Raw genomic sequence first — 24,249 nt, forward strand, 5'->3', positions numbered from 1 at the left:
GAGGGAACGATATATTAGGATAGAAAAAGAATCGTAATTTCTATTTACTAAGGAGTTACGCAACATCATCCCCGATGGTGATGAGAGCGGCCCCCTAAACGAAGTAAACGTTCTACGTTTCCCGCTGTTTGCACATCCACAATGGCAATGACGGTGGTGAATTTTTCATCAATATAATTGTTTTTAGGCTTTATTTAAGTGTTCTGAACATTGCTGTAAAAATATTTATTCTAACCCAGAGTAGACCACAAAGTTTACAGTTTTACCTTTTTGTCATTAAAAACGCCGGTCCACTCGTTAGAGTCAAGGGCATCCATCAGTTTATCTCTGTGGATATCTGATGGGAAAACCCTAATCCCTTCAGAAATTCGCATTTAGTTGTTTAGAAATCTACAGCTGTCTTCGGCAAAATACCAGCTCAAAATTTCATAGCACTAGAAAACTAAAACAAAAAATTCGTTTGCGAAGGTGCAAATATATATGTAGTGAAACCAACAACAGCTAGTGGTAAATTCGCGGAATGAAATTAAATTTCGTAAACCTGCAGGTCAATCTCCATTAGCTTACATAAGCACATCTTTAAAAGCTGAAACACAAGACGGTCTGGGAACACAGGAGACAATATTGTAAGTGATTTGCTTTAATGATGCGTCGGTTGTCCGATAGAGTATTAATGATCAGGCCCCAGTTGATCAAAGGCCGGATAACTTTATCCAGTGGATAAGTCACTATCCGACAGTTTCAATCTGTGCAAAGATTTCAGTATTTCCTCATGCACCACTGAATATGCACACTCTAACCACTGCTTAGTTGGGGAGTGTACGAAAACCTTGGACAACATTTAACGTGAAGTATATTTTAGACGCTGAAGAGTGCCTTATCCAGCGGATAAAGTTATCCGGCCTTTGAACAACTGAGGCCAGATGGTTTTGATATGATACAAACGAACTCAGTTTTGCGGCATTGACAAAACTAACCTTTACATTTAATTTGATGTAGCATTTGATATAAGCTGTACTTTCCGACAGTTAATTAACCTTCTTTAGCAACAATCCTTGTAAACCTTACAAATTATGACAATTCTTGTGTTAATGGCAAACTTTATGGTGTCTCGTCAAGCTGCCGAACGAGCGAAATCATGGCTCAAAAAAGCCCCATGAAGATTTCATACATGAGAAACCGTCGCAGTTTTATTTACGCAGGTTAAGCAGCTGCGAAAAGAGATCCTGGAAACTTAAGGCGTAAACAGGGTTCGAACGCATGAGAACTGGGATATCGCACCAGTGCTTTACCAACTGAGTTATCAAATCAAGTGCGAGATGGCCATTTTGTGAACTCGTAATTTAAGCGAAGATTTGAAGAGAAGGGCCTGAGAGATATATGTAGTTCGCAAATGTTTGACAGTCAAACCCACGAAGATTGCTACGTCATGCTCCTACAAACTTTTAGCTCCAGAAACACATATTTCACTGAAAGAATTTCTATCAGTTGAAATGTTGTTTTCTCTCAGTATAATATGAAAAAAGTTCTTTATTGCTTCTTTTTATCCAAGTTAATGAACGAACAACACTATCGCTTCTTTGATTTATTTGTATATTTTATGTTTTTATTGCAAGAATTTTGGTTTTCGTCGTCATGGTAATATCGATTTAACTAAAATATTAGTCGTGATAAACTTCATTTGAAAACCAATAACTGGTGTAAATTTCACTTCGACGGGTATCGCGGAAGACTACACAATAACCCGTTAAAAAGTGACGTATGGTCCTTCACGAACTTTATCGAAACAAAACACCCTGCTTGTGCCATGCAAAAAAATAGTATACAACTCTCGTCTGTCAACATTAGGGCAGTGTGCACGAGAGAAAAAAAAAAAAGCACGCTGGTTAGCTACGTCGCAAACTTAACCATATAAATGCTTATGTGTCGCGGTTTAGCTACGAACCAAACCCGAAACAGCATATAAACAGCATAATTATTCTTTTACGTTAACTCTACGGCAAAGCTAAGCAACGGCTTGAGTATGCGGTGGATAATTTCTCTCGTATAAATGGCCTCATTGTCTAAACCTGCCATTTTCGTAAGATTTTCAAACATGTTTTAAAAGTCTACACGACAGTTTGGGTGTCGTACGAGACAAGCTTGTAGTTTTAATTAACACGGAACAATTTGAATCGTAGACCTGTCGCCCGCATATCACACACAAGAACGTCATACCAGTTAAGTTGACAGTACTAAACAAATATTGAATTGAATCCAGGTCTTTTTGCATCCCTCAGAAAGATATGCAAAACGCTGTTGTAATCACCGATGGTTTAGACTTTAAATTTTGGATTCGTTTACAAGAATTGCCGGAAAAAAGCATTGCGAAACAATGCTTACAACTCTCCAAGGAAATGGCTGAGAACATCCAGGTGGGTCTTGCACAGCAAGTAAAAACCGTGTGTGACAACTTCAACTTCAACGAAATAGCCTTTCTTTCCCACATCAAGCAATGTATCCGTAATGCTCTTATCGAATATCGAAACAAATACCAGGAAAGCTTATTTCTTAGACATGATTAAAACTCGTCGTCACAGGATAGCCATAAATAAATTTCGATGACTATTTACATTTTGAAACAGGCAGACGCAGTTGTCCAAAGCTAAGACACCTGAAAAATAGGAGATTATGTTATTTTTGTCAGACAAATGAAGTTGGAAATTAACTTTATTTTCTATTCTACTGTAAAACTTTATGACAATCTACGTTTAAAGTTATTTAATTAAATAACTGAAAAAAATCGCTCCCTTCAAAAAATTCTATTTCTTCTAAATAATATCGACCCTTTTAATTGTAGATCTATTGCTGCATATATTTACGACATCATGGACTGTAGACAAAATATGTTGTTCCAAAAATGATGCTATGAGCTTCTATATTTTTAGATAGATAATTAACAGTTATTCACCAAAGTGAAGGTGAATAATTGTTTTTGTATATCCCACACATGCTGAATACGAAGTGGATCAAAAATATTTTATTTCTGGCAATATACCGACAAATGGAGGGAAATTTTAAAATCTCGCGCGCCTCGCGGTAAGCGATTTCTTATTGTAGAAGGTTCCGTCTCGCTTTCTTGCGGACAAATAAAACTTCTGGATGCACTTGTTTAGTTACTACGTGTCTTTTCTTCGATTGTTGTGTGAAATTTGTCCTGTTGTTGAAACCATGCTGCAAAACAGATGTTTCGTTGTTTACATTGTAATTATAGTGCTCGACAGTTTTCGTAAACTGCATTGTATGTTTATTTTTCGCCTTAGAATATGAGGTTTGAAAGATTAAACAACTTACCATGTAATGCCTTCAAACCAAACTTTGTTGCCATTTTTGTATTCTTTGTAATGGCCGTCTCTTTTATCGAAATGTTTTCCTCTTAAGTGACCGTGGCGAAACGGGAAGCCATATTGTTTCTCTTCGGCTGCTCGGATAGTACTTGGTTAATCACCTCCGAGCTAGCCAATCAGCGCGCGCGAAAAGCACTTTTCACTGATATTGTATATTTATTTTTCTCTTTCACTGCCCACCTCGATTATCTTTCGCTTCTCAGTTGTGGTCCAGTGTAATTAGCCTGAAATTGGTAACCATACATTGAATATTGTATGGAACATTTTATTTATTTCTTCTTATGAAGCTTTCTTTGCATTTATCACAAATTGATAGACAATATTGAGCGGCATCATCTGCGCTGGTGACAGAACCGTCAATAATGTGGTCTTAATTTTCCTTGGGAAGACCCAGGGATTCTCTAATTTCTGGAGAAATATATGTAGGCGTCTGTCTGATCTTATATCTAATACATATCCCGGCACAAGACTGGTTATGTCGATTGCAGCCTTGAAAGTATTCCCTTCAGGTCCCTTTCCGTCATGTTATTTTGCATTACTGTAAAACAAAGAGATTTACGTACAGGAAGAAACAAACGTTCGTAGGTGATGTAAATTTCTTATATCGATCGCTGAAATAGGGAAATAATTGTGCGGGTTAAGAGTGGCTGTTTAAATAACAGCAGGTTTTTTTTGACAGACTATTAAATATCATATTCAATACACGTATGCTAATGGCTAGGCCTTAACTGGACAGTTTCCATCCGCTAAACTTTTTCGGCGGTCTGTTTTTTCTCCATAGTACCTAAGGAGCGATTGCTGAAACTTGTACCATTGTTGAGGTAAGCTGGGTGTATACAAGCATACAAAGACAAAAATAGGCGGAAAAAACCGAGAAGTGATACTTACTTTTGCTGCAGCTAAGTATTATGGAGTTTACAAATTGACACGTAAATGCTGAACAAGGAAGAGTTTGTATCTGTGTAGATCGAATGATTCCAAACCGACCCTGTCACTAAATGGTCGAAGAACACTGAAAAAAGAATACTCATAAAAGTGTTGCGAACAGTTTAGTTAGGAATCTTTATTGCTAGTTGAATAAAACAGTACAAAACTTTTCACTGCAGATGAAAAGTAATTTGATGTTTCACGGACTAGTTAAGAAATGGCGATCGATGTTGTTTGCAAAAAAGGATCTTACATTACTGAATTATCATTTTTTTTCGGTGAATCTCAAAGGACTTTTTAAAGGCGAACACTATGAGTGTTATTGAAAGTCGATTTTCAGATAATATTTCAAAACCTGCCGAAGGAGAGCAAAACTATTGGGTAGACTAAAGAACCTTTGGCTAATTAGTTTACAATAGCAAAAACACTTGATGTCTTAATATGCGAAACCAATACTTCAAGGTTTAAAAGAGACAGGTAAATTCGCTCGCTTATTTCTTTTAAGTCAAATTTATCAACAATCTTCTTGGATAATGCTGTGTAAAATTCTGTTTTCAGAGAATTTTTTTTTCCTCTGGACAATCCCTGAGGACAGGTGTTTCACCGCAAAGGTAAGTTTAAAATGTTTTAAGCACTGGCAAAGAGTTGATCACATTGTTAATTTGATACTCGCTTTTCCAGCAATATTGATCAAAATTATTTGGTCGTTTACGTGTTAAACCAGCCCATCGAAAGCCCGGCGTGAACCGGATTCGAACCAGTGAAAACTGGGATACCAGAGTGGTGTTCTACCGAGTGATCAAATCAACTAGGAGCTTGCCATTTTGTGAATTCGTAATTTAACCGTAGATGTAAAGAGATGGATCTTCATTCGAATATTTTGCTCAAAAACATAATATTTCACTGAGAAATTTTCTCTTAAACTAAATATATTATGAAAGGTGTTCGTCATCGTGGTTTAAAATGATAGCTGAGTTAATCGTTTGTCTCACGATTGAGTCACAAAGATGTGGATATGAAACAAACGATTAACTCAGCTATCAACAAAACTAAAATTAGAGGAAATGAAACAAAATAAAAAAGGACATCGAGACTAAAGGAAAGTTTACCGAGGTTGGCCCGAAGGAAAACAAAGTCTTTTAAAGCGAAATGCTTAAGAAATTATTATTGTTGTTGTTGTTTATGAAGTTATCTTCAATTACTCATATCTAATTTGAAGTGCTACCAAAACAAATACATTTTTCTCAAACAGTTTCTACTTGGTTGATAAAAATCAAATCAAATATATAGACCAAAACGAATCAAATATAAATCAATGTAATTGTTTATTTTCATTTGTCACCTCCAATGGGTTCAGAGCCACCTTTAATTTTCGAAAATTTAAGTTGGCTCTGAACCCAGCTGATAGCATTATTTACAACTTTGCAGAAAAAAACGTATCTAAACGTGTTGATAACATTTCCATAATAAAAATGGGGGTTACCGAGCTCGTTTTTGAGTTATGAAGACTTGAAGGTAAAATTAGGGGTGTTTTTCATAGGGTAAACTGTTGCTATGGTAAGCCATTACGTCTAGAAAACGACCATAACTTGTTCACTAATATTAACGCTTTTTTTTTTTTTTTTTTATCTTTTTGCATCATTATTGTTGTATCAACTGATATATAAAGAGTGGTTGTATTGATCCGTTAAAGTATAAGAGCTGAAAAGTAATGAAAACCGTTGCCGGCCATCTTAAAACCAAATTTTATTTAATCTTTAGTTTGTGTTTTCCTTCTGACTTCTCGACTTTAGTGGCGGGTCTCACTGAGTTATTTCAATTCTCATGAAATTAATACCTGCACATTAGCGAGGAAATTATTAAATACGGTAAACATTAGATATATACAGACATGCAGACTATTAAATGTGCACATAGTTAATTAATTGAGAGAATGGTTATGAAACCTCGTCATGACAACAATGGTTCTGCAATTTATGTCGGAAGGGCTGTGACCGTACACAATCCTTTGCTTTTACGTTCACAGTATATTGAAATATCTTAACAGGAACGTTTTTATTGGTCAGTTGCTCCAACACATTTCACTTCACTTCACCATCTATCGTGGTGTGCGCACGGTCAAGGCCAAAAATGATATGCTAACAAAAACATACAACAAAGACATTTGTCAGGCTTCATAACCATTGCCTTTTATTAACTATGACTGACATGCATTAGAAAAAGCCAATAGAAGGTAAAATACAAAATAGCAACCATTAAAACAATCCATTTACACTTAGATCACGGCGCTTTTCGACAGAAAGATTAGAGTAGGTTAAAGGAAAACAGACGTATTCGTTTAAAAGATGTTTTAATCTGATAGAGAACGCACACTTTATTTGCCCTGTCATTAGAGGAGAACGTGGAAAATCAGAAAGGCGAAATGTTGTTTAACTAAGGTAAATGAAAAATTGCAAAATGTGTCAGCTAACACTGTCTTTGTATGTACAAAGTAAATTGGACTCGGCGCACATTTCTACAAGATAAAATAGAAACCGTGTCACCAAATGTTTTCTTCCCAGAGATTCCATAACTGCAAGCTGAGCAGGAGGAGTTGTTGGAGCTCGACTTTGGCCTTTCTTTTTATCAGAAGTTGATGCCATCTGTAGCTCATGGTAAGCGTTATCACAGGTACTTGTTTTCTTAATTCCCAAAATTGCACTGTTAAATTGCGTAAGATTAGGAATTAGGATAAAAGTTATCAAGCAGGAGTTACCCAACATTGACGACGATGGTAATGAGAACAGCCCTAAAGGAAACGTTCTACATCTGCTGTAATTATTCAATACATTGTGCCTGAACACTTCCGAAATACGCTCATGGTGTACTCAATATTCTTCGTCCGTACACAATAGATTCTTGCTATATAGGTAATTTCATGTTTCGGAGAGAAAAATGGATGAAAGATGAGAAAAAAAGGCAATTTTCTGCAACGTAGGCTAAGTATGTGTCAGGTGTTATTATTTAACACATTGTAACACTGCCCAAATATCGTCATGGTGCACTGAATATTCGTCGTCCGTAGTGAAGAGATATCGTGCAATATACGTACTCTACGTAATTTCGTGTGTCGGGGAGAAAAATGGCAAAATAAAGATCGTCTCCAACTTTTCATCAATAAAACTGTGCTTTGTTATCAATGTGTTGAATAATAAAACAGTAATCCTGCTCAAACTTACGGAATAGCCCATGATTCTGGCCAACTCAGCCTACGGCCTCGTCGGCTTAGTATCAGGCGATATTCTGAGCGATTTCGTAGGATAATTGTGAAATATTCGGCACGATCTCGCCGGATGATTTGAAATATTCCGCGCGATTTCGCAGGATAATTGTGAAATATTCCGCACGTTCTCGCAGGGTATTGTTCATTGCCTGCACAACCACAATGTAAATGAACCGCTGCGACAATTGGCAAACTAGGCTCGAATAATCGTAAAATCGAATAATAAGAGTGCGAATCCGTTTTTATATTGACGTTTTTCAACTTTGCGTTAAATATGTGGTTAGTTACGTTCCCTAATTTGACAGAGAAACGATCACTACCTCCTCCCACCATTTTCTTAAATGCTTAGCTTATCTTTTGCCGAGATAATTTTTATGTACACAGGAGGTTTTTGTTTGTCGGTCTTTATACAATCTCGAAGTAGTTACTCTGGCTAGTACAAACAAAGCGATCAGCTAATCAAATCGAGATGAATACAAAAAAGCAGGCCCATGATACAGAAGCGCAAATGGCCGGTATTGCGTTTCATTTTACTATATACCATATACCACTCATCGACATTCAAATCCTAGAAATACGCAGGATTAGCTAGCTCCCACGAGTCTCCTGTAGCTCAGTGGTAGACCATCCGAACTAGTAATCGGAAGGTCATAAGTTCGATTCCTGTTGGGAGAACTGGGATTTTCTTTTTTTTTCCGAGTATGCTTGTGTCACTGATTTAAAAAAATTCGTCTTTGGTAGTTGAAAAGTGGCGCGAAAGCAAAAGGGTAAGACCACCTCCCCCTGTAGTATACACCATATACACCCTGTAGGACACACCATATACACCGGATTGACCTCGATCCGCAAAAATTAGTTCTCGCAGAAAAAAAAAACCCCGCAAAATAAAACACCGCAAAAAATAACTCCCTTCAGTCAAATTAAAAACTTCGCTTGTAATAGACTTGTGCCACTGGGGCGTTATAAATTGGACTTAAACAAGAACGTTAACATGATTCTCCATTGGAAAAGGCAACCAGAGCTTAGATACATACGGTAGTCTGTATCGCAAACAAAACAATGTATAAAGAACAGAAAATGTCAAGTGCATGTACAGCAATTCAGTACATTAGATTGGCACGAATAGGGTCATCGGCTGAAGGAACACCATTTGTTAGGGCGTTTGCGATGCCAGATTTTTTACATCCATCCTCGATGATTGCTGGTCACTTTTCTGCTACTTGAACAATGAATCCCAAAAGATAGTTCCCACCAGAAATTTCAGTCATCTCGAGCTGCAAAAATTTGTTCCCGCAAACCACAAAATATCGCCAATCCGCAAAATAAAACTCCCGCAAAATGTTCATGCTACACGGTAATCAAATTTAATTGAGGTAAGGTCGAGGTAAGATATGGTTGAATACGTTGTGGTCCAATTTTATCCTTGGTTTAGATTATGTTTGCCATTGTTTCAAACTTATTATGATACATTACCATACCCAAATGCAGGAACAATAGGAAGACAAAATTTAAACCGCCACCACGCCACCGCCAATAAGTTGTGAAAACTCGAAGCCAGTTTTATTCATGTCGAAGTCCCCCCCCCCCCCCCCCCCACCCTCCAAGAAAAAAATAGTTTATAGTAGCTGCCATAGCGCTTTTGTTCGAAAACATTATTTTACCATTATTTTATTTCGCAGGATAGTTGTGAAATATGTTCATTATATGCACAACCACACTGTAAACGAACGACGGCGATGAATTTTTCGTCCTCTAGCTAAAATTAAAAACCGTCAGTGTGAGATGAAAATTGACAAATTAAGCTCGAATAATCGTGAAATCGAATAATAAGAGTGAGAATTCGTTTTTACATTGACGCTCTTCAACTTTGCGTTACAGATGTTGTTAATTACGTTCCCCAATTTGACAGAGAAACGATCACTACCCCCCTCGCTTATAAGTTGTTAAAACTCGAAGCCAGTTTTATTCATATTGAAAATCCCCCCTCCCCCCCCCCCCCCCGCCCCCCAAGAAAAAAATATTTTATAGTAGCTGCCATGGCGCTTTTGTTCGGAAACATTATTTTGCCAAGCCGCTGATTCTGACTAAGATATCATTTTGCGCTCAAAAATGGCTTTTTTTTCTTTTTTTGGAAAGGCATATGTAGAACATGTTAGTTTGTCTGCAAGAAACTTGTCTTGACCCAACGTTTTCCATACTCAAGCTGCCTACTCTTTGGGATAAAAAAAAAATTTGGACATTGGCCTCGTCAAGGACGAACTTATGATTGAATATAGCGTGAGTTCGAAAGAGTTTTGTTCTGCTTCTTTAGTCTTTATAGATTTGAAGCTAAGCTGTTGGGCACGAAATTTTTGTTTAGCTGGTCTTTTTTTTATTACTTAAACATTGTTTTTTTTTGTTGCTGGAAATGTATATCATGATGTCAATGATGAATGGTACATATCATGATTGAGTAAATGAATGTAAATGTATCTATAACTGATAAACACGGCATTTTAATATTTTGATACCGAATGTCATCTTACAAATACAAAAAATACAGTACTTTGTTGACACTCCCCAGAGGGGTTTTTCAGTAACAATTTGCAATACGTAAATAAATATTAAAAATGATAATCAGTTCAAGTAATTAAAAAACTAGCTAAAAATCTGGTGACGGGGTAGCTCATCGTAAAATGTGTTTTAGAAGATACTTTCTTAAATTACGCTTAAAACTATTCAAACACTGGCTAAGCTTAATTTCAGATGGTAAGTTATTCCATATATTAACAATTCTAAAAGAAAAGGATCTCTGCCCTGTTTTAGTTTTAAATAATGGGATCTGCGAACTTCTAGTCGCCCGCCCACTTACGTTACCTCGAAAAGTTTTGGTAATAATTCACTCACCATTACGATGTTTATTGTGCAGAAAGAAAGTGTATGGCTAATCATTTAAACATTAAGAAACCCAAGCTTTAAATCTATCCCAAAAAAAAGGCAAAATAAAAAAAAAAGGAGGATGAAAATTAAATGAAAATAAAATGAAAGAAAGAAAAAACATCTGCTTCTCAATTTCGCATGACAGCATGTCTTCCTTAGTTTTGAATTTGAACTTTAGAACCACCTTGTATGTAGAAATAAACAAAATATACCATAGGAAAGACTGAGCGGTCAAAGGCCTGACTGAAATGTGAAGACCACCATGAAACCGTAATGAAAAAACACAGCATAATAACGAGCACAACATAGAAGTACAACGGAAAAAGGCTTTCATTTCGAACGGAAAAGTGAGGTTCGCCTCTTGCACTCTGTTTTGTCTGTAAGGCTGTGAAGATCCATTATTGAGTGTGAATAAACAAACGCCAGCTTTGTTATAAACGGTTGAAAAGTTGCTGTGCACGAGTCTGCATGCCGTCCAACTTTGGCTGTCGTTTTCTCCTCGTCGGGTGAAACAGAAACTCCTTCTCTTTCGGATTTAAGGCAAATGATACAAAATTTCTCCATCAATGAATGTTTTGGACAAAGTCAAATTTAGACCGAAACTCAAGTCTACCACCTTAAACCCGTAAACAAAAGAGAAAAACACAAAGGCCAAAAAGTTAGCTCCACCGGCTTGAAATCTTAAGAGCGAGCTCTTTGCTTAATCCAATGGTGAACGCACAGTCTGCTTTTTCATTTTTTCTATTTCTTTCCACAGTGCAAAGCTGTAGACCGAAAGAACCAAAAGTAATGAGTTTTCTTCTAGATCTTTCTTAGGTTAATAACTTTGGTCTCCTTTGTTTGAAGAAGACGCTTAAACATGTCCAATTGCGTAAATTATATGAGACATTGAAACACATTATTGGTGGCATTTTGTTTGTGTTAAAGAAGAAGAGGTTAATGGAGGTTTTAACCTTTAGGTTATTTCAATTTTGCCTCTGAAAAGTGACAGAAGTCGTTCTTTGCGTGTGTGAAAACTGAAAACTATCAAATTTAACAGAGTGATATGTTATGTCGCTTTTTGTGGACTCCCGCTGTCTACTCGATATGGGAAAGACGCTTCTCGTATTCTCGCTTCCAAGGCGTTCAATAATTAAAAAGGACGCTTATTCCTTTCGCCTCTGACGTTCAATCCGGAGATAATAGATATTAAAAAAAGTCGAGTTTCGTTTTGACTATGATATCGGAAAAAAAAAGCCTCTTCTACCCCGCCCTAAAAAAAAAAGCAAAATTAAAAAAATTAAAAAAGTACTTCGAAATAACTTCCATGTGAGTGAACATTCACAACACTGACAACAGCATGACTCCAAGATTGAAAGCTTTAACAGCGTAAGACATTAGTATAATTATAACCAGTTTTGTAATGTGAACTTGTGCAAAATGAAAATTTCCTCTTTCGACTTTACATTAAAAACATTTGTTGTGTGCGCAAATCAGAGAGGGAAAGTTGGAAAAACCACAGAGTCTTGATTCAAAAGAAGACATTGCCGGATTTTAAATATGCTAGCTTTCCCGGTGTTTGGTATATATTTGTCTGTAAATTTTTTTCCTGTTTTCTTTTTCTCTTTGTGCCTTGTGTGGTAGTGTATCCAAGGGTTACATTGTGTCGCTTGCGGTTATTTAAAAAACACCGCATCTTAGATCATTAAATGTTTGGAGAAGGCTGAAATTAAACGCATAAATTTCACTGAATGCATGCGCATCAGAGGATACTAAATAAACAAATTAAGTAGATGTTTTATACAATGGCTTGGATCGCTCCTGGATGATTTGCGTGTGTAGGCGGTTTCTTTGTGTGATAGTTGTTTAATTTTATGGAGCCAAAACTTCGATAAACAAATTATATTCAGTAATGCCAATTTCCTTTTTCCTTATTTCCTTGATTTTTTATCTCGTGGCTTGTTATTCCAGAAGGACTGATTGGGAAGACGCGATACACGCCAGAACGAATTCGGATTTTTCTGGTGAGTTCAGTGTTTTTTTTTTTTTTTTTTTTTTTTTTTTTGGTTTTTAATTTCTTCATTGCTTAAATGTTTTGAAATAGTTATCATAATCTTGCCTCACTCTTTGGCAAATTCAGTTGCATGTTGCAAGGTTTCATTTTGCCCTCTCAGTTTCTTTTCATTGCCCATTGTCCTTTGAAGTTGAACATGGCTTGGTCCATTAATATGGTTACCAAACCGTGATGTCGTATTCACTGTTGAAATCACTGCAGAGAGTCTGATTACAAATAACGGAGGAGGTTTTTTCATACAGATCTACGTAGATACCAGACGCTGGCGTCACTCACTGTCGGTGTCGTATCGTATAATTTACGATAAAAGGTAAAAAGGCTGGATTTCTATGTAAAACTTACTCGCCAAGATCAGTATTTCTCGAAGTTTGGTAATATGAGTGCCGGCGTCTTTTTTTATTTACATATTGATTTACATCCATGGAACTGATAATCGGTTTATATTCGCTTGTCACACGGCATGGTATTAATTCTATAGATAACACGAATCGAGAATTAACACAAGTAATACAACTGACTTTTAAATTCAAAAGCAGATTGTGGAGAATAATGGTGTTAAAGTACAAGAAACATTGAATCCGGCCATATCTGATAGCACGTTAATACTATCACGATGTCAAAAAGTCTTTGTTGTGTTCACGTTTGGCCATAATTGCATGAAAATTAATTTAGGGGAAAAGAAACGGTGATGTCGAAATTTTATTTTTTTTAAATTCCAGATGAAAAAGTAAGGTCGGCCTTTGGCAGTAAAATGAATACATAAAAAGCTTCAATTGCATTTGGAGTCATCTGTACTCACTCTTAACGCCACCACTGAAGACGAAATCGAAGCTGCACGTTGCCGGAATCCCGGCTACGCTTAGTAATCAAGTAGAGGAGGATTGATCCCTTTGCGTAGAAGAGGATAGGACTGTTTGTTGCAAGAACGGAGAAAGTTGATGTTGTTTCCATCTATAGCTAAACCATATCATATCCAGTAGGACGTGTACACGTTGAAGGAAACTATACTGTGGTTCCTTATAGAGAGGTTTAGAATCTTGTTTAAGCCAAAGGGCAAACGTGAGATTCGCGTTTGTGTTTAATTGCAAAAAGTTAGTACATCAGGATGAGAATAGTGCAAAATAATTATGAGTTTTGATTCTAATGAAAACTGAGAAACGTACATTCAAATTCAGCCAACCTTTAGTTTATTAATTTTCTTATTCTTTCTTTTTGAACTCAATCGACTGAAAGGCAAATTGTAGCAGTTGCATTGAAAAAGTTAGTACACAGATGAGAATAGTGCGAAATAATTCTGGGTTTTGATGCTAATGAAAACTGAAAAACAGCGAGCGGCAAATGGCCGGGGATAAACAAGGTCACGTGGTCATTTCTGCCGTTTGCCGTTTGCGGTAAACGCAATTCTTAGGTTGCGTTCGATTGACATTATTCCGATATAAGAATAAGCGGAATAGCTGTTAAACTTCTCTTTTTTTTTTTTTTTTTTTTTTTTTTTTTTTTTTTTTTTTTTTTTTTTTTTTTTTTTAAGAAATTATCGCTGACACATGAGAATTTAAGAGCCGTCTCGCACTTCAGTAACTCCTAAAATCTTTTATGGGGGATTTCTTGTCACCGTTGTATGTATTCCTATTCCGGAATAGTGCCAATCGAACGCACCCTAAATCCGGTCTAATGACCAGCATCTAATTTCTCCTCAGAATATCACTACTTGATCAACATACAGGTCATGAGAATTAAGGAAATGATCACCAAAGATAGCATATCTTGAGTTAGTACCAGCTAGTACCGTGATGAGAAATATAGAGAGAACTGTGAGGAACATTTGATACTTGTTAAAGGATTGCAACGCTTCATAACTTAAAAAAGGTGTTTGCTGTAGCCCAAAAGGCTGCACGCGAGGCGCGAAACCAGCGTGGTTCACCCAAAACCTTTGTGGTAATTATATTACAACTGGCCTCCTCCAATATTATACACGCGCTAGTTATCTTAAAGTATGGCTATTGCAGGTAAGCCTTTCGGGGAACTCAAGCAATCCAAGCGGCCGGGGATCTAGCCCAGTTGGTATCAAGCAACGACAGGTACCATATAATATACTCACCTTAGTGCCTGTCTCTTTTATAAACATGCTTTGTAAGGTTTCGCACGCAATTTGAGAGTATTTATCAAATGACGGCGGTGGCGGTGGAACGCTGCAAAACAATAGGGCTAATGTGAAAATTAATTGTTCTACATGTGCGTTATACATACTTGGAAATTCCTTTACCCTCCGCCTGGATATCAACAACGTGGAACAGGCAAATTTAAGGTTTTATGGGCATTCGAGTGCATGCCAGGAAGTTTTTCATACTGTTTTCAAAGTTCCTTATATCACATTGGCGCCTTCACAAGTGATCTTTAAAAGTTTGAACAAAAATATTTTATTTTGTAAAGTACTGTACTGATAAGTCACATGAATATCAAGTAGTTGCTAAATAAAACTTGCATTCAAATTCAACTAACGTCTACCTAGTTACGTTTATAAGGTTGTAGCAATCGTTTTTTTTATTTTATTATTTTCTTATTCTTTCTTTTTTAACTCAATCGACTAAAAAGAAAATCGTAGCAGTTGACCGTTGAGGTGATAATTGTAGTAAAACTGGAACGACAAAGCTACGTTCTAGTAATTTCGAAACATTTTTTTTTTTCGATGAAAATATTACCTATTTCCAAGGCGGTTGCACGTGTAGACGTTATATATAAGATTGATTGCAATTTCACATGTCTATTTTTGATCATAATAAAAAGGAACCAAACACAATACTAAGTTGGATAATTACATTTACCGTATATGAGCACAATAATTATATATAGGAGCAACTGTGTATTTTTTGACACTTGTTATGTCACTTTGCCAAATCCATGAACGTGTAAAAATTTACACACAAAAAAAGTTACATCTTGCAGCATGTAGATAATTTTTTTAGTAACTCCGCGGTATACTTCGATAAAGGTCTGAAGCATTTTCGCGTTTTTCATTTGCAGAATAACGAATATTCTAGCTCTAACTCACCGGTAACTTTATAATTAATTGTTTGGCTCCTTTTTTGCATATGGGAAACGCGAGTAAGCTTTGATTGGCTGGAACAAAGAAACCCCGTAGCTATCATTTGTGTAAAATTATATAAATAGCATGTCTATACATATAATGACTGTTGTAATTCGTGTAAAGCGGAAAGATCTGTTTAGTTCGGAGTGAAAATAAATATTTTATACTAACAGTGATGGATAATTTCCAACAAGTTTTACCTGGGATATATCTTTCCCCCCGTTCCCCATAAATGCATTAATGCAGATTTTTATTTTGTGTGAATGGCGGAGGTTAAAAATGCAAGAGCAAATATATCTTTCCCGTGCGGCGTCTATTATAAAAAGCTTTCGCTTTTACCTCAGTTATCCAATATATAATTTCCTTAGTATTAGTTACCTTTCAAATTGTGTTTGCGGTTAACTGCCGGGCCACAATAAAAGCAATTAATTTATTTAAAGTTTCAGAGTTTCGAGACATGCGCCCACTTTAACTTGAAATAAGGTGTAAGTTGCCTAAAGCAATTCGAAGATGCGATGATTTCCTCAACCGATAATCTTTAAAAATCATCTGAAACGTAATTCTGAAGTCGCACGTCAACTCGAGGACGTCATGCAGTTTTTTTGTAGTCGTTAAATGTCCTCCAAGCTTCACCTAGAACCTCCTTCGGTGAAATCTTTTATTGCGCATGCTGGAGATGTTTACTTACAAAGCATTTGTATTATTGACATTCCAGGTGAGCTTTAAGTGACTGACTGTCGATTAAGACACAGCCTAGAGCTTCATTAAGCTGAAGACGATTGCTGAAACACAACAAGCAAAAAATGAACTCCTCTTTGGATGAAGTATTTTCAAATCTTTCTGGAACCACTGCAGCTACTTCCGCTCCTTCATGGTCAAGCAATAAGTCCACGGAAGAATCCAACGAAAGCAGCACCAATGTGTACATGAAGGCCTTAAAACTCACTTTGTATGCTGTCATCTTTCTCGTCAGCGCAATCGGAAACATGCTAGTGTGCTTTATTATTTTGAAGAGGAGAAAGATGAAGACTGTTACCAACTACTTCATCCTCAACCTTGCCTTCGCCGATTTAACGCTCACGCTGATATGTATCCCATTCGACATCCCTGTACAAGAAATGGACTACAGATGGCCGTACGGGTCCTTCATGTGCAACATTCTCTACCCGTTGCAGACCATGTCCTTATTCGCCTCCGTTTTCACGCTAACTGCCGTTAGTTTGACACGCTACTGGGCGATATTGCACCCGCTACGACGACAGCTTACAACTACCAACGCGAAGTGTGTCATCGTTGCAATATGGCTCCTTTCTGTAGTTCCTGTATCTCCGTACATAAGGGTCTTGGGCGTCACCGAGAGCACTGGATATTGTGAGGAGAACTGGAGTGACGATAACAGTCGAAAGATTTACACAGTGGCTCTCTTTGTCGCTCAGTATGCCGTCCCATTAAGTATCATTGCAGCTGCGTATGTAAGTATCGGCAGAGAGTTAGGAAAGAAGAAATCCAATGGTCTCGAAAACAAGTTTCTGAAAAATGCCCAAAGCGAGGAGGCCGCCAAAGTAATCCGAATGCTTGTTGCAGTGACGATTTTATTCGCTGTTTGTGTTCTTCCGACCAACATCATGTGGTTATGGCTGGATTTTGGCAATGCCGAAAAGCAGTTTGCCTACTTTTGGGAACTGGTTGCGTTTTGCAACATTTTAACTTTCGCAAACAGTGCAGCAAACCCAGTTTGCTACACAATCACCAATGCGAATTACCGCAAGGAAATTATGCATCTGCTGAAAGGTTGCTTCGCTAGACAAAATGTCCCATATCTACAGTCGGACGAGATACAAATGCTCGATACTTCAAAAGATATGACTACTCGCCGAGATACTGGGGACACCACAACGTAGAACGTCCTTCGTTTGTGTGTGGTTTATGAAACGCAACGAAGAGAAAATAAGAGAGAGATACGTTTAATTTCAGAAACCTCATTTATACTTAAGACAGCCTGAACGAGTTTTATCGATAGAATCAAGTACAGGATAACAAACGGCACCACGGCAATTAAGTATTAATTCTTAGCTGTCATTTGGACGGACACAACTTAATATTTAATCTGTGACTGCAAAAGGTCTCCTTAAAAAATTAACATATCAAATTGAATTCTTTCGCTGAGGGTTTTAAGAAAAGGGCGAAGTATCTTAGTCAAAATCAATTATCACAGATAGTAATAACTTCAAACGTTCGGAATGTTGCGGCCGCAAACCCGCTCTGCTAGAAATTACGTGGTTAGCCATAATTCCTTGGCAAAGACTTTAGGCGACGTTCTGGCGTAAAAGGGGACTGTGAAATTCCAACAACCAGTAAAAGCATAATCATATAAAAAAAAAACATGCCATTTTTTGAGTGTTAAAATTTTCTTATTTAATAGTTTTCTTTTTTTTTTTATTATTTCGAAAGAAAAAAACTGAAACGAATAGTGATATTCTGTTAATTTCATGATATTTAATGGAATAATATGTTCAAACCTTTCTTAACAACCGCGTCTCTTAAGCGACCACCTTTCTTTCAAACCACCTGTTTTCGATACCAAAATTTAATGTGTTACTTTTTTTCTGAGTTGTTACTCGTCCTTATACAGTCCATGTATTGAGTTCCCTGAAGTGAGATCGCCTCTTCAGCGCGGCGGCCAGTTCGTCAGATCTTTTTAGAAATGCTAGACCGTATTTCCGTTTAACGGAACTTGACGAATAGATGAATATATAACAAATTTATTCCGGGAAAATTCGGATGCAAAAGTCAACAAAGGAAAACGGAGAGTAATTAGTTATGCAGCATAATATCGCATTTGTGTCATCATTTGATGTTGCCAATACCGATTCACCCTCTCTGCTGTAAAAAGAAAAAGAAAAGAAAAAAAAAAACATATTACTTAGGAAATATTGTAATATATTTAACGATCCTATAAAATCATTTTCTCTGTCAGTTTGGTAATCCGTTGTTTAAAAACAAAGAACTGGTTCTTCTATATGCAATACAAGGTAGAAATATGGGTTTTGTGGTCAACCATATATAGTTTGAGATAGTATTAGGGGCTTGTGTGAATATTTCATTGGAAATATGTGTGGGAAATGCTTAGCTTGTTTACCGATAAATAGTTTTGTGGTTAAAATAAATATATTTGAAATTTGGTTTTCGAAGTGCAGTTATCAATGTCAGCTGAAGGGTTTGCTGAGTGTGTTATTGTAAAGAATAAATAAATAGAAAACATCATTAACTCCTGGTCTTAAATTATTATCGACGTTGCATGACCATCGTTTTAATATTGGTGTAAAAGAAAATAATAAGCACTAATACAAATATCTATAGCCTTTAAGTTAGTTAGTTAGTTAGTTAGTTAGTTAGTTAGTTAGTTAGTTAGTTAGTTAGTTAGTTAGTTAGTTAGTTAGTTAGTTAGTTAGTTAGTTAGTTAGTTAGTTAGTTAGTTAGTTAGTTAGTTAGTTAGTTAGTTAGTTAGTTAGTTAGTTAGTTAGTTAGTTGGTTGGCTGGCTGGCTGGCTGGCTGGCTGGCTGGCTGGCTGGTTGGTTGGTTGGTTGGTTGGTTGGTTGGTTGGTTGGTTGGTTGGTTGGTTGGTTGGTTGGTTGGTTGGTTGGTTAAGCGACATGATCACATTAAATAAAAGAATAAAAGAAATGCACACAATAGACCTTCATCACTCGGCGGTCATGTTGAGTCTCAGGAGAAGAAAAATACTTTTTTTTTTGCACGGCAAGCTTTGCACTGAATTAGCGTCTAGGCGAGGCTTGCCGTGCAAAAACAAAGCTTCTGAGATCAACATGGCCGCCGAGTGATAAAGGTCTATACAATTAAAATGAACGGATTAAATTTGTGCACACTGTTGGGTGGCATTTGCATGTGTGCATTTCAATAATTTGATTTTCAAAACATTTCCATCGCATAGCCATTAGCAATTTTTCCCAAGTCTTATTTTGCAAGGGCAGCGAAGAAGAGCAATTTTCGTTGCAATTATGACTGCGATTCGTGCAACTTGAGTTGAATTTTAATAGCAATTTCAAATCACCTCCGGTACGTACTGGTGTGTTAGAGCAAATGGCGGACAGAAGAAATGACCGCGTGACCATGTTTCCCCGGCATGGTTTGCCACTCAGCGTGTTCTGTTGTATGTCAGTAAAGGTGAGTAGTTTTGCATTAGCAATAAACATGAGAATTCTTTCACTGTTTTCAATAGCTGACTCGTTCTTTTAACTCGGAGGAAACGTAAACGAGAAAGCCATTTACCGTTAACACGTGATGACATGGTCAGGCCCACTATTCACAGCCAATTTGTGGACATTTTAATTTGCAATAACTTGGCCGTATTCAATAACAGAATAAACGTTGCTTTAACGAGGAGTCAATGCAAGAACTGCATAATCCGTGTGCGATAACATAATAGAAGCTGCCTTGATCAGAAGTTAAGTTCTCAATAATGTATTTTTAATTCGCATTGTATACGCAGTTCTTATATCTTGCCACTTAAATCTAAAATAAAAAAAAAAATAACTCCGTGAAAATGAATGTTAAATGGAAGGTGTTTTGGATAAGAAGTTTGAAATCAAACTTAAAATCACGCGCAGATGGAAAACAATCCGCCCACAAGAATTTCAAGACCACACAAATCCACGGGAAAGAACAGTCGTAGGAGGGTTCAACTCTTGGCCGTTAATATTCAAGGGCCAGGGAAGTCATTGTATAATGTTTGAAAAGCTCGCGCATTTTGGGTGTCCACAAACGATAATCGGTTTACTCTTAATTCGACCAGGTGAATACCGAGAAAAGAAATCTCTTTCTGTCTACACTGGCAAGTCTTGGTGAGCTACATAATGGATGCATGACCATTGCGGAACCTGCTTCATTCCTGCTCATATTCTTTCTTGACCAAGAAAGTGATTTTGAGGTGGTTGAAAATGTAGAGTCCCCTTCGATTTACGTTATTTTCTTTTCAATTAAGTTTAGAGTATAAATGATTTTGAAAAGAGGCTATCCATTAATAGTCATAGACCTTTAGCAGTAAGTTTGCGTATACGGTCTACAGAAAAAGGTACAAAGCTGTGTATATTTATTACGCGACTGCAAATACTGAGATAAAATTAAAACCAAAAGACGTTGTGGGATAAAAATATAAAGCATGACTAATACGACCCAAAGTGAAGATGGAATAAATTTTTGTATAATTCTCATCAGTGTTTGTCTGTTTTAGAGATTTTCATAGTACTGAAATCGTTCTCTGGTTAAAAAATTCTTAAAGGAATGAGCTTTCGTTGACGGAGTGCAGCCTTCGACGAATGATAAAAATCGCGCGAATGCATGAATATATAAGCATAAGTAAGTAATTTCGAGTAGCTTTTTTTTTAAAGAATCATTCGTCAGATGCTGTAGTCTGGTAGTGGAAAGCTCATTTCTTTAATTGTTTATTACCAGAGAACGTTTTTTAGCTGTTAACATGCATAATCCTGGTTACTCGTCCATATTTATTTGAATAGTGCTCTCAATAAAACTGCCCCGACCTTCAAATGTATTTACCTCTTCAAAATAAAACAATTTCATAATGAGCGCGTGTGAAAGATGAATTACTTGAAATGCTCATTTATTCTCAGGTCAGTGTTCCAAAATTGTCTTCGGTGTTTGACACCTCTCTGAAACAGGTTTCTAGAAAACCGAGTAGTGCTGTTTATAGATTATATGCGTTACCAGAGGATTTTTTAAATTAATTTTGCCTTCATTTATGAGACAATGGCGCGGTCTGTTATTAGGAGATGAAGTCTTAAATTATAAAGACGAGTTCCGTTGCCTTGGAGATGTTATGTACCTTTGATAAAATGCCTGTGTCAGTTAACCTAAACAGAGTTAGCTAATGAGCAGCCTGATGTGACTATTCCCCTTTCCACGTACCAATTACTTTTAAAAACCACTTTATATCTTACTGTAAATAATGAGTTACTTACTCCAAGAGAAAATGTGTTGAAATATCCATGTTTTACTTGATTTACAGGTAGATATGCAACTTGTAGATTCTAATCTATAAGTCCAAATAGAAAACAATGGTAAGTCCTCAAGCCTTACTGGCTGGTTAATGTTACCTTTGTTTTCCTTTTCTGTGCATTTAACCAGCATGGGGGTGGGTCGTTTTGTTCGGTTGTGAAGAAGTTCATCTACATGTTGATGCAATTATTCGATGCAGTCGAATAAACATCGTTTCCTCAGCTTCAAGCACAGCACTAACCATCCTCATTGCTGCATGTTTGTTTGTTTGTTTTGTTTCTTACCACGAGAGGTAAAGTTTTAATTTTACTTCCATATCCATAATTAGTTTAAAAGTCCAAATTTTGAATAAGTTTCATCATCACCATCAGTTGGCTGACAAAATGTCCACTGTAAGGCGTCGTAAGTATTGGTTCTTATGTACTGTCGGAAGCAATCAACATCGGTCAGTCAAGGAAAATGGTCTTGAATATAGGACATACTAGAATACCTTTAGAAAACGTTACTGATAAATTAAGTATAAATCCAAATCCTGATTCAAACGAAATTTAGGAAGATGATCGTTTTTTTAAAATTGAAATGACGGCGTCGATTCAAGACAATTTTTATACCATACAAGCGTGGCCGTTGGTTTTACATGCGCACGCGAAGAAAAACTCAATGAAGAGTTCAAAAACGAGTTTAATTAATAATAATCGTTTAAGACTAATTCTCAACGATGTTTATTGATTCGTATTCTGCATGAGCATGTTATAACAAGGGCCTAGGTCGTTGTTAGGTACAAACAACGTTTGAATAAATTGTCCCCTGGAGCCCCAAGATTTAAAAATTTCAATAATATTTAATCATAATATATTGACGCCAAAATAATAACTACCCCGTGCTTGGAAGTGTTGACCCTTAAATAACTGGTTTATTAATTATTTTGACATAGCAAACCCAAGAAAAGTTGAAATGATATCTGAACAAAAAAGCTAACACTGGTACTAATCTGGTGAAGGGTCCTATTTGTTGTTTGCAGCAAATATCAGTTAGTTTGTACTATGAGTAACAGTCCGGAGTATTTTAGTAACTGTAGATTTGGAGATAACGGTTTTGCAATACACATTTGCGCGTTCAAAACACATATATGGGTCAGTTATTAAAAGGCAGTTTAGACGGTGTTTAACAAAACCACGTTCAAAGCCACTTTCAATTTTGCCGCATCAGTCATATATAAACATTGTCTGCTGCTGACAGTAACAAGAAGGCTTGCATCCCAGACTGAGAAAACTATTGATCTACTTAAAATAAACCACTTGTAAACAGATTTGGAGGCCCACTGATTATCGTAAGCCGCGGCCTAAGTTAGACTCTGTTTAAATAACTGGCCTATAATTTATTTCTGTTGTCTAAAGATTAAAGCACCGGTACTGAAGAGAATGCTAAAGCAATGGAGAAACGAGGCAATGACAAGGATGCTGGAGTCATTAACAGAACTAATGTAAAGACGAAATCGCCCTCAACCAGAGAACTACTGACGGATTTCTGTGGCTATACAACCGCTCATGGTCTTGGAAGACTGTCTCAGAGTAACAACAGCTTGACCCGGTTTGTTTGGAGCCTCTTTTGCATTGGCGCCTTCACTGCGTTTGTCATAGAAGTGTACAGTTTGTTTGGTTTATATTTAAGCAGACCTGTTACCACTGTAGTGAAAGTGGAGCACGAAAGCGTAAGTGTTTAATAAGTGATTTTTCTTTTACAAACAGCCAACTAATAGGTAACGCGCCATCATCATTATGCAATCAAAATGTAAAAAAAAAAAATAATAATAATAATAATAATAACTTCATTGTCTTGCCGCCTTCAAAATAAACAGCTGAAAAAAGTAACATGCTTCATGAAAACAAACATCGACACAGAACATTTCGGGGCCTTTCTGAAGGGACGGAAAATCAGTCATCGGTCGTGTGTATACACGAATACCTCGGGGAAAAAAAACGTCCCGTGGAATAGCCTGCGGAGGATTCTACTCAATTTGATAATTGGCCAAGTTGCCAGGGTGGTCGCCTCGATCGTGTAGTGGTCATCAAGCCCAAGTAGCATCCGGGGAAACGTAGGTTCGATTCCTGCAGAGGACAACACTTCAGTTGTTCTTTTCATTTGAGGTGTATGTCAGCCACGTTACACAGTGTTAGACTGTCAAATGTTCATTTATATGTGTGTGATGTGATTCCAGATTAAATACATACATATGATGCGCAAGAAGCATTTCCATCGGTACGTTTATGGTCAGGTAATGCCTTCAAATTCCGCACGCGCACAAGTCTGACTTGTTTTGCTTTCTTCTTCTAGGCAACAGGTATTAGTAACATCGATGCAAGGCCAGGGTTTCTCCTTTCTTCTTCAGTCTACATATATGATCAATTATTCTATATATCTGCATGTATTTATTGACCATGTCCACCGAGGTAGTGCACGTGAATCATCATATATTGTTCTCGTCTCCATATTTAACTCTTACACAATTTCTTCCCGGTGTTGCGACTTAACATTTTACTCATTTCATAACTCTTTTATTGTTGTTGGCGATTTTCAGCAAGTT

General features: G+C 36.9%; 1 protein-coding gene across 13 annotated transcripts in view; it reads left to right on the forward strand.

Moving 5' to 3' along the window:
* LOC146450855 (neuropeptide FF receptor 1-like) overlaps positions 1 to 18,815 on the forward strand; it is a 72,138-nt gene extending 53,323 nt beyond the window's left edge. For 6 of the 13 annotated variants that reach the window (XM_085099877.1, XM_085099882.1, XM_085099884.1 and 3 more), the window contains 5 exons: positions 4,168 to 4,207; positions 4,872 to 4,924; positions 6,875 to 6,967; positions 12,445 to 12,497; positions 16,348 to 18,815. In XM_085099877.1, the coding sequence (XP_084956003.1) occupies positions 16,436 to 17,533 (1,098 nt within the window). In that variant the 5' untranslated portion in view covers positions 4,168 to 4,207; positions 4,872 to 4,924; positions 6,875 to 6,967; positions 12,445 to 12,497; positions 16,348 to 16,435 and the 3' untranslated portion in view covers positions 17,534 to 18,815. Of the gene's footprint in view, positions 1 to 547; positions 627 to 2,188; positions 2,415 to 4,167; positions 4,208 to 4,871; positions 4,925 to 6,874; positions 6,968 to 12,444; positions 12,498 to 12,545; positions 14,626 to 16,347 lie in introns of those variants that run through there. The other 7 variants (XM_085099876.1, XM_085099879.1, XM_085099885.1 and 4 more) reach the window with 7 other exon arrangements.
* The last annotated feature ends 5,434 nt before the right edge of the window (positions 18,816 to 24,249 follow it).

This window comes from Pavona decussata, unplaced genomic scaffold (genome assembly GCF_977016875.1).
Source record: "Pavona decussata unplaced genomic scaffold, jaPavDecu1.1 SCAFFOLD_417, whole genome shotgun sequence".
NCBI lineage: Eukaryota > Metazoa > Cnidaria > Anthozoa > Scleractinia > Agariciidae > Pavona > Pavona decussata.